Source organism: Garra rufa, chromosome 3 (genome assembly GCF_049309525.1).
Source record: "Garra rufa chromosome 3, GarRuf1.0, whole genome shotgun sequence".
NCBI lineage: Eukaryota > Metazoa > Chordata > Actinopteri > Cypriniformes > Cyprinidae > Garra > Garra rufa.
In genome coordinates this window covers 55,469,341-55,481,393 of record NC_133363.1, presented here as the reverse complement: position 1 = coordinate 55,481,393, position 12,053 = coordinate 55,469,341, and the positions used below count along the sequence as shown (strand labels likewise).

The window sequence follows — 12,053 nt, the reverse complement described above, 5'->3', positions numbered from 1 at the left end:
ACAACTATCACTAAACAAAAAACACAGCTGTGGATCATTCAGGTAACAACATAGTATTAAGAATCAAGTGTATGTATGCATATGACTATATGTAAACGTCTTTTATATAAAAAATCTTATTCAGGTCAGTACTAAACAAAATTTTTTTGTATGTTTCCTTATTTTGGTAAAATAATTAACATTTTGCGGATTCTGCAAGGTGTATGTAAACTTAAATTAAATTAAAATCCTTACAATTCTGAGCCATAATCAACAGCCAGTTTAATGACAGAAAATGGTGACTTGTACCTGTTGAAAGGTGTTTCAAAGATTTCTTACAAATCAGCTTTGTAGACCATTGAACCAGCGGGAATGCCTCACACCTTCATTCCTAACATACATTGATTTATATCTGTTCAAATGTTCAAGCGTGTTTAATGAATGTATAGGTCAGACTCCTGGTCTATCGTGGTGGGACCGGGCTGACCCTCCTCCATGCATCTGCACACTGGAGCTCTTGTCTGGGTTCGTCAGCGGGCTGCAGTCCCTGTGGTGTGGTGGCAGTAATTAGAGCAGTTCAGGGCTCCACATCTCTCATTAGGAGACTGGTCAGTCTCAGGGCTTGTACAGTGTCTCTCTCTGCCCCTGACGGCCATCACTCAAAGCAAAACCACAGGGACAGACCTGAATTTACCCAGTCTGTACTGGGATCTAAATTTAAAATACCAAGCCGCACCACAAACCCTATCTAGTCTGGGCGCTCTTGTTCGCGAGAGTATTTTTGGTACACACAGTGTTTTTGATCGGGGATTTACACTGGAGGTTTTTGCGTGTGTGGAAATAGATTTCTGTGTACATGAATAATTCCTCTGTACTGTACTGTATGTTGTTAGTTTGGTGTTGGTTTACTATATACTATTTCTATATCAGCCATTTTATAGAAAGCCTTGATATATTTTAAGTGATAGCATGATGTAAGAAGGCCGATGGCTTCTTAAATGTTTTTGAAAGAAGTCTCTTCTGCTCACCAAGGCTGCATTTATTTGATCAAAAACACAGTAAAAACAGCAATACTGTGAAATATTTTTAGTATTTTAAATAACTGTTTTCTATTTGAATATTTTTTTAAATATAATTAATTTTGTGATGCAAAGCTGAATTTTTAGCATCATTACTCCAGTCTTCAGTGTCACATGATCCTTCAAAAATCATTCTAATATGCTGATTTGCTGCTCAGTTTACAGTTATTATTATTATTAATGTTGAAAACAGTTGTGTTGCTTAATAATTTTGATGGAAACTGTTTTTTTTTTTGAGGAATCTTTAATGATAGAAAGTAAAAAGAACAGCGTTTATTATGAATAGAAATCCTTTGTAACATTATGAATGTCTCTAGTGGCACTTTTGTCAATTTAATGTGTTCTTGCTGATTAAAAGTATTAATTTCTTACAAAAATCTTACTAACCCCAAACCTTTAAATGGTACTTTACATTATAGCACATCAGATGGTAATTTCATGGTATTTTATGTATGCTGTATGTAAGTACTATAATTATATACAGTAGTATGGTGTGTATATTGTACTCCAAAGTGTAAAAATCATAGTATTACCATAGTACCATATCCGGAAAACATGGTATAATATGTTTTTGGCATGTTATTTTGGACATACAGTACAGACCAAAAGTTTGGACACACCTTTGAACCAAAGTTTTCTTTATTTTCATGACTATGAAAATTGTAGATTCACACTGAAGGCATCCAAAATATGAATTAACACATGAGGAATTATATACATAACAAAAAAGTGTGAAACAGCTGAAAATATGTCATATTCTAGGTTCTTCAAAGTAGCCACCTTTTGCTTTGATTACTGCTTTTGCACACTCTTGGCATTCTCTTGATGAGCTTCATGGTTCCATGTCCTCAAAACATAATAAAACCAGGGTAATTTTGTTGTTTTTTTATTTTTGACCCTAATTACTCTTGGTTCACAATGTAAATAACTTAAAGGATTAGTTCACTTTCAAAACAAAAATTTACAGATAATGTACTCACCCCCTTGTCATCCAAGATGTTCATGTCTTTCTTTCTTTAGTCGTAAATTGTTTTTTGAGGAAAACGTTTCAGGATTTCTCTCCATATAGTTGACTTCTATGGTGCCCCCAAGTTTGTACTTCCAAAATGCATTTTAAACACAGCTTCAAAGGTCTCTAAACAATCCCAGCCGAGGAAGAAGGGTCTTATTTGGCAATACGATTGGTTATTTTTTTTTAAACAAATTGACAATTTATATACTTTTTAACCTCAAATGCTTGTCTTGTCTCATCTCTGCAATGCGATGCATGTGATCCGGGTCAATACAGTTAGGGTATGTCGAAAAACTCCCATCTCGTTTTCTATTTGAATATTTTTCTAAACGATCCCTCAGCTGGGATCATTTATAGCCCTTTGAAGCTGCATTTAAACTGCATTTTGGAAGTTCAAACTCGGGGCACCATAGAAGTCCACTATATGGAGAGAAATCCTAAAAATGTTTTCTTCAAAACACATATTTTCTTTACGACTGCAGAAAGAAAGACATGAACATCTTGGATGACAAGGAGGTGAGTACATTATCTGTGCATTTTTGTTCTGGAAGTGAACTAATCCTTTAATTCAACCAAACATTTTATTTACTAGTTATTTAATAATTTTTTTCTTATTATCCAAAAGCACTAATCATTCCTCAACCGCCTCTGCAAGAGTCTCTGGAAAGCTGTGTTTGAACATTTTTCAAATGTGAATTTACACTGTGACATTGACAACTAACATCGAAAGAGTTTGTTCTCAGTGTTTTATGTACTGCTGTAAGAATTTGGCCCTCAGCTGTGAAGTGGCAGCAAGCTTGAGATTCCTTAGGGAGGGTGATAATTGGCAGGAAACATGAGATGATCTGGCAACCCTGACAGCTGGGTGCCATCAGACAGTCAAGAAGAATGACTTCTGATTCTACTAATGAGCAAACACTTAGAAAAATAACAGTACAGTACTAGGGGTGGGAAAAAAAATCGATATTGCAATATATTGTTGTGCTCTCTGTCGCAATAAATAATCGATACACTAACGGCCAATATCGATATTTTATTACAACACAAATGATTAATTTACCCGTCGTTAGTGTCACTGTCACTACCCAATATCTACCATTCTGTTTGCGGGGGCGCTGTTCGAGTAAATAGGCGTAAAGTGGCGGAAGCAGCGGCCAGTGAAGAACACAAGTTATCTTACAACATCAGAGAAGAAGCGCAGAAAAAAAGAGAAGTGAGAAGAATGGCGGAAGATAACGAAAAACAAATCAAAGACGTACCCGCTAGTTGAGCATGCTGATCAGTTACGCCTGTTTCACACATACTCCGTCTGCAGTGCTTATGCGTTGAGTAGTTTTTTCCGCACCCATGTTAACGGATTAGAGCGTTCACACTGCACGCGGTTGCTGTGCAAGTGCATTGAATAATACGTTGTTTATTATACGTTGAGTTTAAACGTGAATATATCTAGAATTGTATTAGTGTACTGTGATAAAAGAGTATCACAATGCTGAAAAAGCACGTTTGTATTTGAAATCAAAATAACGGATAAATGGTGTGTTTGTGGTAAACAGCCGCGGATCAGGAACGGACTGCAAACGTGTCCTGTGTGAAAGCAAAATGAGTCCGTGCTGCTTCTGCATCGCATACGGACTGCATACACACTGCAGACGGAGTATGTGTGAAACAGGTGTTAGTGTTCCTCAAGAAGAATATGCCTTGATGAGACCACTGTCCAGGTTAACATAAAGCACTTTACAGTAACTTACTACTGACGTTTCAGTATCACGGTTTACACATGTTAGTTAATGTTCATGTTGTTTTTTAATGTTCAGGGCAGGCACTTTTATCTGTCTAGCTGTACAGTGTTTACATTTAAGACCAGGAGGCAGTGAGTTATTATGCAAATGCATATTTCTTTGCACAGTGTTGGAAATGTTGGCATTAATAAATGCATAAGATTTCCTTATTATGGGTATTTTTTTCTTTTTCAGTCACATATATCGTGATATATCGTTGATGAAATTTCTTCCAATATATTGAATATCGTAGATATCGTGAATCGCGATATTATCGATATCGTGGGCCACATATCGCCACAGAATTGAATCGTGAGTTACCTGTATCGTCCCACCCCTATACAGTACCATAGTTGTTTTAGGATTAGTTCACTTCCACAATAAAAAAGTCCTGATAATTTACTCACCCCTTTGTCATCCAAGATGTTCCTGTCTTTTTTCCTTTAGTCGAAAATAAATTAAGTTTTTTGAGGAAAGCATTCAAGGATTTTTCTCCATATAGTGGACTTCAATGGGAGCCAATGAGTTGAAGGTCCAAATTACAGTTTCAATGCCGTTTCAAAGGGCTCTGCGTGATCCCAGCCAAGGAATAATAGTTTTATCAAGCAAAATGTTCTGTCATTTTCTAAAAAAAAATTCAAAATATATATACTTCTTAACCATAAATGCTCATCGTTGTGTCTTTTTTTACATCCATAATTTACAGTTTTTCAGTCTAGCTTTTGTTTGGATGGATCTATTGGTTTGGGCGAAACCACATCAGTCAGTAGTGAACAGATCTTGATCAAACTACTTAGTTGATATCTATGACCAAAGCATAACTTTTCTAACCTTTCTCCTGTCAATTTCCTAGGTGACGTTCACAAAGAGGAAGTTTGGTCTGATGAAGAAGGCGTATGAGCTCAGTGTTCTGTGTGACTGTGAAATAGCCTTGATAATCTTTAACAGCTCCAATAAACTCTTCCAGTACGCCAGCACAGACATGGACAAGGTCTTGCTCAAGTACACAGAATACAACGAACCTCACGAGAGCAGAACTAACTCAGACATTGTGGAAGTAAGTGGCCTCAAACTTTAAAGCTCAAAAGCAGAATTGCTTTTTCTTGTAATATAATTACCAGTATTAAACTGACCAGTTTTAATGTGCTTCCATGTATATTTAAAAATGCTTTGTTGATCACAGCTATCTCTTATGATGTTTCACAATAGTGATCTTGATTCACTCTATTGTTATGACCTATATTTAATGGAATAGGATCTCACAGAACGGCCTTTAACAGATTACACTAATGCATGTAGTAGCAGTAGCATCTGGAGATGCAGGGTGCATTTATGTCGCTGTAATACAGTTAGCAAACCGTTGGGCCGCATTGCAAGCATGCAGGATGGAGTAATTATAGATCACTGTCTTCAGTGAGGCATGTGCTCAAATTACATCTTCATTTTCACATGCATTTGCTCTATTTACAATCATGTGATGCTGGCCAAGGTTATTATGTGCTTTTCCTTTTACCATGTTCTATAGGCAGTTGTCATCTGTCTTTACATTTATTCATGGGTGCTTTTATTCAAAGCACCTGTAAGAAATTTGGATTAAGAATGTTTTTGAAAGAAGTATCTTATGCTCACAAAGGCTGCATTTATTTGATCAAAAACACAGTAAAACAGTAATATTGTGAAATAATATTAAAATAACTGTTTGCTATGGAGTTTCTGCCACAGGTTAAAAAAGGAACAAGAGAAGAAAGGTCTAAACTGTGAAATATAAACATAGTCAGAAAGTCAGAATTGTGGTATAAAAAGTCACAATTACCTTTTATTAAGATTTATTGCATGGCAGAAGCAAAAAAAAATTTAAATTTGTGAGATGTAAATTCTGATTTAAAAAAGTCATAAAATATAAAATCAGAATTCTTAGAAAAAAGTCAGAATTGTGAAATGTAAACTTGGAATTCTAAGGAAAAAGGTCAGAATTGCAAAATGTAAAATTGGAATTCTTAGAAAAAAATAAAATAAAATACAAACTTGGTATTCTTGGAAAAAAGTCAGAATTGTGAAATGTAAACTTGGAATTCTTAGAAAAAGCCAGAATTGATAAATGTAAACTCAGAATTCTAAGGGGGGAAAAAGTCAGAATTGTGAAATGTAAACTCGGAATTCTTAGAAAAAGCCAGAATTGATAAATGTAAACTCGGAATTCTAAGGGGGGAAAAAGTCAGAATTGTGAAATGTAAACTTGGAATTCTTTGACAAAAAGTCAGAATTGCGAAATGTCATCTCAGAATTCTTAGGGGAAAAAGGTCAGAATTGTGAAATATAAACTTGGAATTCTTAGAAAAAAGTCAGAATTGCAAAATGTAAACTTGGAATTCTTAGAAAAAAAGTAAAAAATCGTGAAATGTAAACTCGAAATTCTGAGGAAAAATGTCAAAATCGTGAAATGTAAACCTGGAATTCCTAGGAGGAAAAAAGTCAGAATTGCTAAATGTAAACTAGGAATTCTTAGGAAAAACAAGTCAGAATCGCGAAATGTAAACTCTGAATTTTTCTGAGAAAAAAAAAAAAAAAAGAATTGCGAAATATAAACTTCTTAGAAAAAAAGTCAGAATTGAGAAATGTCATCCCAGAATTCTTAGGTGAAAAAGGTCAGAATTGTGAAATATAAACTTGGAATTCTTAGAAAAGAAGTCAGAATTGTGAAATGTCATCTCAGAATTCTTAGGGGAAAAAGTTCAGAATTGTGAAATGTAAACTTGGAATTCTTAGGAAAAAAAGACAGAATTGCGAAATGTGATCTCAGAATTCTTAGGGGAAAAAGGTCAGAATTGCGAAATATAAACTTGGAATTCTTAGAAAAAAAGTCAGAATTGTGAAATGTCATCTCAGAACTCTTAGGGGAAAAAAGTCAAAATTGTGAAATGTAAACTCGTAATTCCTAGGGAGAAAAAGGTCAGAATTGTGAAATGTAAACTCGAAATTCTGAGGAAAACATTTCAAAACCGTGAAATGTAAACACAGTGTAAACTCTGAATTCTTCTGAAAAAATGTCAAAATTGCGAAACGTAAACTTGTAATTCTTTTAAAAAGGTCTGAATTGTGAAATGTAAACTCAGCATTCTTAGGAAAAAAATTCAGAATAGCAAAATTTAAACTTGGAATTTTTGGAAAAAGGTCACAATTTCAAAATGTAAACTTGGAATTCTAAGGAAAAAAAATCAGAATTGCAATATGTAAACTTGGAATTCTTAGAAAAAAGTCAGAATTGCAAATTGTAAATTTGGAATTGCGAGAAAAAAAATTCAGACCTCATATCTTACAGTTCTGTGTTTGTATATGTCACAATTCTAATCCTGAAAAAAGCCTATGTTATTATTAGGGCTGTCAAAATTAATGCGTTAATAGCGCGTTAACGCAAATTCATTTTAACGGCACTAATTTTATTAACGCGCGATTAACGCAGCGCGCATTTTCTGTTTGACCCACTACGTAGCCCATAGTTAAAGAAATGGATGCACAGTGTTGCCAACCTAGCGAAAAGTGTCTAGCAACAATACATAAACACATAATTGGACAAACCTAATATAGTCTCTCCGGTTTTACTGAACGAGCGCAAGGTCTCCCAATGCGCGCGCACCTCCCTCTCTTTATATCTGCGTCTGCTCTGTTCAGCGAGCGGCAGAGGAGCAGCGCTTTCAGTTAAAACAGATATTATGTTCATTCCAGTGCTTGAAGTGGGCCAGTACGCAGGCACTTCTGTATTTTATCCTTTTGCGTACTTGCACTTTTTCATGCGTACCGGCACTTCTGGCATATTTAATGAATGCAAGCGGAGTCGGTGTACGTTAGGATTGGTGCTGTGGAGTTGATGCGTAAAGCCACATACGAGTATGCACGCGAAAACGGCGTATTATATGCACGTCAAACACATGCATATCATATGCACGCCAAAGTTAATTTCAGCTTATTAATAGCACGCCAAATAGAAACAGAAAGTCGTGCTAGTGCACATTTTCATGAGACCAGGCTCTCCAATCAGTACATTATAACCAAAACAATACATAAAAAAAAAGAAGCAGGTTTTTGCGATCACATAACTTTAAATGAGTAAACTCCTAAAAAGTCAAAGGATCCTGAAGGAATTCAGACAGGAAGTTAAAAACAACGATAATAATGCAGGGAGTGACTTATGTCCAGATGCCGGTAAATGATTCTTTTCAGTGATTGAATCATGATCATAATTCACGATTTTTTTTTTCAGTTATTATTTCATATTACTTTGGTTGTCTGATAACAAAAATACTTAATCAAAACAATGGAAACAGTTTTGTTGAGAACTTGGCTGCATCAGATTACAGTATGTGGGCACCGAGAGTCAAAGAAATGTAATAATAAATGTAGATTTTGCTTGTTCAGAAGAAGTGAGCTGCCCTGTCCGGCAAATAATATAAACAAGCTTGTGTAAGTAAATTGCTCAGTGCAAAGAAAGAGCAGTAATGGGAACCTGGTGTTTCTATGTTCTTTTTTTCATGTGTCTAATAGACATGAACAAGTTATTTGAAAAACATCTATGACATTTGAAACAAGTTAGTCTTCATGTCGAGTATGGTTTCACTGATAATAAAAACATATTTGCTTAAAGCATCCATATTTGTCCATGCCAATGTTGATTAGAGTATTAAAAACTTTAAAAAGTATTTAATAGTAATTTAAGGTACATTTAGAACAGATAAAAATGTGCGATTAATCGCGAGTTAACTCATGACAACCATGCGATTAATCGCGATTAAAAAATTTAATCGATTGACAGCCCTAGTTATTATTATTATTTTAATATTCTGTTAGAAATGGGCTTTTGGGGTTTTCTATGTGAACATATTTTAAAATCTGATTTATTCCTGTGATGCAAAAATTTTCAGCGTTTTTACTCTAGTTTTTAATGTCACGTGATCCTTCAGAAATCATTCTAATGCACTGATTTGCTGCTCAGCCTACATTGTGTTCTCCAAAAACCTTTGAGCGAAAATGTTTTTTTGTATGCGCAATATTTGTTTGCAATTAGCAATGATCCTATTTTCTGTAGAGATAAGTAAAAAGTGAATGCGTGTTCAGCGTCTAGCTATCTGTAGCTAAATGCTGGCGCTGAAGTCATGTGAACAGATTTTCTGTGAGTGGTGCTAATTGGTTGTAGCTAAAAATAAGGATCCAGTCTTATCCAACATTCATATTGAGGAAACCTGAGATACTATCAGTCAAGGACGTGGCAGTCTTGGCGAGCGCTGCTCTCATTAGCCTCCATGAATCACAAATCGCTTACGTGTACCAGAAATGCATTTCTGAATCAAAGTAATGTGTGCTAGTCTCATATTAGCATACCCACTTAACTGCCGTGGTTGTGTTTTACAGTATATTAGCATGCCATAAAGCTTATAGAAACTTTGAGCTTAATTGACACTTTATTTCGATATTCAGTTATGCATCCAAATAGGAATTATTTTAAAGATTGACAAGGAGGGTCATCTAAGGAGAAAAAAAATTAATAATGCCTCTAAGTTACAATTAATTGTACTTTAATGTTATACTTCCTGTTTCTCACAGTATGTGTTGTCTCTACAGTTTCTCCCAAGTTTTATTGGAGATCGACCATAGCATAGCATTTCACATTAATTACTAAATGACTATACCTCGGAAAAAGGGCAATAAAGTGCATTAACTTCTTCAACCTGGACGTCCAGGAGCCGATGATAATGATTCGAGTGTGGCAGATCTTGTCAAAATCTCCACTGCGTGTCTTTCTGACTTCTGATTTCCATATTTACTAGCACATAAATTTGTTTTCCAGATTAATAGAGAGTCAGAACCTCCTAGCTGAACTCTTCAACCCTTATGTGAGTCATAGGTGTAATATAAGGCCCAGTTATACCATTAAAGCACAGAGTTACAGCATTAAAAGACGCCTGAGGATGAGATAAGCTTCTGATTTCCATTCACTCTCATAAGGGCTCTTAAACCACTGCAAGTGGGTCCTCAATCTACTGTCCTGTGCTTACACTCTTGCTTTAGCACTGTACTATTCAGGAATAGGTATAAAAATATTCTGTATAGATAGAGTACTTTGAGTAGTAAGTGATACAATACAGGATCCCATAAAACAGTGTACTCATCTTGACCTTCCATTTCCAGTGTTATGTATATAAGAGATCATAACTGGGTGGCAGTCGTTGAATTAACATACAATATACTGAGGTCACGTCACAACTAGCCTTTATAAGATTCTGTTATTTGGAACATTGTGTGAAATAATGGACGCTGTTTTAATTGCTATTTTAAAAAAGCTGAATACTTTATTTTGTATTTGGTTTATAATTAATGTATTAATCTTATATTATTCTCATTTGATGCTTTTGCCAATAATATGTGTACACTCCATCGTTTTTTTTCTATAGTAAAGGGATTTTGCATATGGACATTGGAAATCATGGTGAATGTTTTAAAAGAATAGTTCTGTCATTAATTACTCACCCTCATGTCGTTCCAAACCCATAAGACCTTTGTTCATCTTCAGAACACAAATTAAGATATTTGTGATGAAATCTGAGAGCTTTCTGACCTTGCATAGCAGGGTTGCCAGGTTTTCACAACAAAACCTGCCCAATTGCCACTCAAAAGTAGCTCAAAACTACTTTTTGTTAACTAACGTTTTGAGGGGGGATCCCCCAGTAAATACTGCATTCCAGGGGGTAAAATACACTTTTTTTCTCCCTGATAAATTTGCATTCCAGGGGCTAAATATCACGCTTTTGGAGTCGCTTCAACCCGCTGACATAAAAAATGTAATTTCATGAAGCTACGAGAATACTTTTTGTGCGCAAAGAAAACAAAAATAGCCGCTTTATTCAACAATTTCTTCTCTTCCGTGTCAGTCTTCGATGCTTGTTCACAAGGCACATGCATTGCTTCATTGTACTCTCTTTTCTTTACGCACAATAAGTATTCTCGTAGCTTCCATTACATTACGATTGAACCTCTGATGTCCCATGGACTGTTTTATCAATGTCTTTACTACCTTTCTGGGCCTTGAATGTGTCAGTTGCATTGTAGGGTCAGAAAGCTCTCGGATGTAATTAATAATATCTTAATTTGTGTTGCAAAGATAAACAAAGGTCTTACGGATTTGGAATGACATAAGGGTGAGTAATGACAGAATTGTCAGTTTTGGATGAACTGAATCTTTAAAACTTTAACATTCACCATGATTTTCAATGATTATGTGCAAAAATATACAAATATAAGGCTTGTCTGATAACAATACACAAATGCAAATTCTTCATACCAAAATCATACCATCCTTTGCTTCTGCTTACAGGTGCTGAATAAGAAGGAACACAGAGGTTGTGACAGCCCTGATCCAGAAGCTTCGTATGTCCTCACGCCTCACACAGAAGAGAAATATCAGAAGATTAATGAAGAGTTCGACAACATGATGAGAAATCACAAAATTGTAAGCAAAGTGTGATTGCATGTTTTTTTATCTGGGCATCCCTGTAATATACACTACTGTTCAAAAGTGTATTTACTTCTCTTATGATCACCACACCACCTTAGAAACTACAATGCAACATCCTTACAACCAAACACTCTCGCACCCTCATATAGTCGGTTGCAACCCAGTAAAAAGCAACCAAAACACCTTAGAAGCTGCATAGAAATGTCTTTTCAACCATCTAGAACTCTAGCTAGCACACGTAACTACTACTAATCAGTAGAGTACATGTATTCTGAATCACGTGATCAGATTTCAAAATTAAATACTTGCGCAGAGACAAGAAACACTAGATGCCATCCTGGCAGAATGTAAACATGCAGACGCTTGTCATGATGCCGCAGCCACTGAAGGAGTTTCTCAGCGCAGATTTCACACGATATTCAGGAGAGTTTAGACATCTTGTAGGGAAAAATCGATGGTACGGCATTTGGTTTAAGCCTACTTTTCCACAAGTTCATATGATTCATATGACTTTTCATTACATCACTACTTTGGTTAAAAATTCTCAATAGTAGTGTAAAAAACAGCCTTTTACCTTGTCAAAATCAGCTCTGCAAAAACTCAGCTCATTTTAAGACATGGCCCCTTTAAATGCAAATGAGCTCTGCTTGCTCCGCCCCTCTCTGGGATTATGAGATATATAATGTTTAGCGGCGAAACTT

The 12,053-nt window shown here is 35.5% G+C and overlaps 1 protein-coding gene across 1 annotated transcript in view; it reads left to right on the top strand.

Annotated features, from left to right (window-relative positions):
* LOC141331666 (myocyte-specific enhancer factor 2A-like) overlaps positions 1-12,053 on the top strand; it is a 55,953-nt gene that overhangs the window by 27,292 nt on the left and 16,608 nt on the right. The window contains exons 3-4 of the mRNA XM_073836703.1: positions 4,702-4,905; positions 11,212-11,346. Of these exons, the coding sequence (XP_073692804.1) occupies positions 4,702-4,905; positions 11,212-11,346 (339 nt within the window). The remainder of the gene's footprint in view (positions 1-4,701; positions 4,906-11,211; positions 11,347-12,053) is intronic.